Source organism: Cucurbita maxima, unplaced genomic scaffold (assembly GCF_002738345.1).
Source record: "Cucurbita maxima cultivar Rimu unplaced genomic scaffold, Cmax_1.0 Cma_Scf00037, whole genome shotgun sequence".
In the NCBI taxonomy this organism is placed as follows: Eukaryota; Viridiplantae; Streptophyta; class Magnoliopsida; order Cucurbitales; family Cucurbitaceae; genus Cucurbita; species Cucurbita maxima.
The window spans coordinates 850,141-852,693 of NW_019272053.1; the positions used below are offsets into that span (position 1 = coordinate 850,141).

The following is a 2,553-nucleotide window of genomic DNA, read 5'->3' on the forward strand; positions in this document are numbered from 1 at the left end:
TCACAGACGATGAGCTTGCCAGTTCTCTTGAGGCACATGGACAACTTAGGATAAAGGAGGAGGAGCCACTCGATCAAGCGCTTTAGACGAGGCATCAATAAAAGATGAAAAAATACTCTACTCACAGAATTTTCGAGGTAGAGATAGTGGAAGCCGCGAGAATGGTCGAGGTGGTCAAGGCAATAGTTATGAAGAAAATTATAAGGAGAAGAGACTGTCGAGCCAAGCAAATTGGCACGGAAGAGGACGCAATCAAGGGCACAGTCAAGGATACAATTCCAACCTCCCGTGCTTTAAATGTCAGAAATATAGCCACTATGCAAATAATTGTAACTTCGACAGATATTACAATTGTGGCAGAATGGGTCATTATGCAAGAGATTGTCGAACCAAAGAGAAGGTGTAAGAAACCATCAACCTAGCCTTGGATGACACAACAAATGGAGGCATCCTCTTGATGGCTCAAAATGAAGAGCCGAACACAAAAAGAGATGGCGGCGCGAAAGATGACGGCGGTATTCTTGAGGTGGTAGAAACCGTTAGAAATGAGGTGATACGCAGCGAATTCGGCGAAATCGCGGTATCAAAGATGAGAAAATCGAAGAAGGATGAACAACCGAAGAACAGAGAGCCCGAACTCGAAGAGAGAGAGCTCCAATGGCCGGAAAAGCAATTTGAGCTAGAAAGAAGAAAGAGGATGAAAATTGAAGAAGAAAAGAAAGAGCTGGAAACAAAAGTTCAATGGTTACAGAAGAAAGTGATTCAGCTGAGTAAGAGTTCCTTCTGGCTAAAACAGGAGAAGGAAAAGAATGAGAAGGCAATCTCCGATCTTACGAAGAAAGTTGAAGAAGGTGCGGAGAAAGAGAAAGGCCTACTCATGAAGATTGAGGGTTTAGTGGACGAGCTAGTAAGGGAGAAAAAGAATATAGAGATACTAACTCAATAGATAAACTCACTCGATGTGAACCTGAATCAAGTTCAACAGAAGACAGTGAACTTACAACACACGATTGAGACACTCACTCGTGATAAAACCAAGATGGAGGAAACAAGAATGCTAGCGGTAAAAGTCACTGTGGACTTATGAAGGGAATTGAATAATTGAATGAAGCCATGAAATCTGAGTCAAGCGTAGCTAAGAACTTGAAAAATGAAGAGGTGCTGTCACAAATGGGATGTTCTCAAGAAGATCCAAATGAAGTCTCATTAGAGAAGGAGGAATCATTGAGTAGGAACATTTAAGTTTATGAGGGAGTTTTGTTGGAAAATAAACTTAAATCAATTTTGTTTCTTTAAATTCAGTTAAAATGGCATAATTATCTCAAGAAAGGAGCCTTTTGATTTACCAGAAGCGGAAGAAGAATTAGTAGCGGGTTATCAAACCGAGTATTCGGGTATCAAATTTGGTTTATTTTATGTTGCTTCCTATCTAAATCTATTAGTTTCTTCGTTATTTGTAACGGTTCTTTACTTGGGTGGTTGGGATATCTCTATTCCATACATATTCGGTTATGAACTTTTTGAAATAAATAAAGCGTATGAAGTCTTTGGAATGACAATTAGTATCTTTATTACATTAGCTAAAACTTATTTATTCTTGTTCATTTCTATAGCAACAAGATGGACTTTACCCCGACTAAGAATAGACCAACTATTAAATCTCGGATGGAAATTTCTTTTACCTATATCTCTTGGTAATCTATTATTAACAACTTCCTTTCAACTCTTTTCACTGTAAAGGAATACCATATTCTATATTCACGACTTGCTCAAACAAGAGAAAGAAACAAACATAAAATTCTTTAGAGATATTACAATATGTTCCCTATGGTAACTGGGTTCATGAATTATGGTCAACAAACAGTACGAGCTGCAAGGTACATTGGTCAGGGTTTCATTATTACTTTATCCCATGCAAATCGTTTGCCTGTAACTATTCAATATCCTTACGAAAAATTAATCGCATCGGAGCGTTTCCGCGGTCGAATCCATTTTGAATTTGATAAATGCATTGCTTGTGAAGTATGTGTTCGTGTATGTCCTATAGATCTCCCCGTTGTTGATTGGAAATTGGAAACGGATATTCGAAAGAAACGATTGCTTAATTACAGTATTGATTTCGGGATCTGTATATTTTGTGGTAACTGCGTTGAATATTGTCCAACAAATTGTTTATCAATGACTGAAGAATATGAACTTTCTACTTATGATCGTCACGAATTGAATTATAATCAAATTTCTTTGGGTCGTTTACCAATGTCAGTAGTTGATGATTATACAATTAGAACAATTCTGAATTCGCCTCAAATTGAAGTCTAAAATAAGTAAATCCCTTGATTAAAGAGTAATTGGAAATTACTAAGGTTCCGTTTTGATCTAAAGAAATGAGGTTTCTTTCGTTTTGTTTGTTTGATCACTACCTACAAATACAAACTATTGATTCATGAGAATTGCAGCTTAATTTAGATTGAAACTATATATTTGGAAATATATAGTTTCAATCTACTATACTCTTTCAGATCAAGACTAAGATTAATACTAATACAATAACTG

General features: G+C 36.6%; 1 protein-coding gene across 1 annotated transcript; it reads left to right on the forward strand.

Annotated features, from left to right (window-relative positions):
• Positions 1 to 457: 457 nt before the first annotated feature.
• On the forward strand, positions 458 to 946 carry LOC111468571 (uncharacterized protein aq_1476-like). Its single transcript, XM_023113825.1, has one exon. It carries the CDS (start codon positions 458 to 460, stop codon positions 944 to 946), a length of 489 nt encoding a protein of 162 aa, XP_022969593.1.
• The last annotated feature ends 1,607 nt before the right edge of the window (positions 947 to 2,553 follow it).

What these genes read in the sequence shown, in the direction of transcription:
- LOC111468571 (XM_023113825.1), top strand. Translation starts at nt 458, where the DNA reads ATGGCTCAAAATGAAGAGCCGAACACAAAAAGAGATGGCGGCGCGAAA.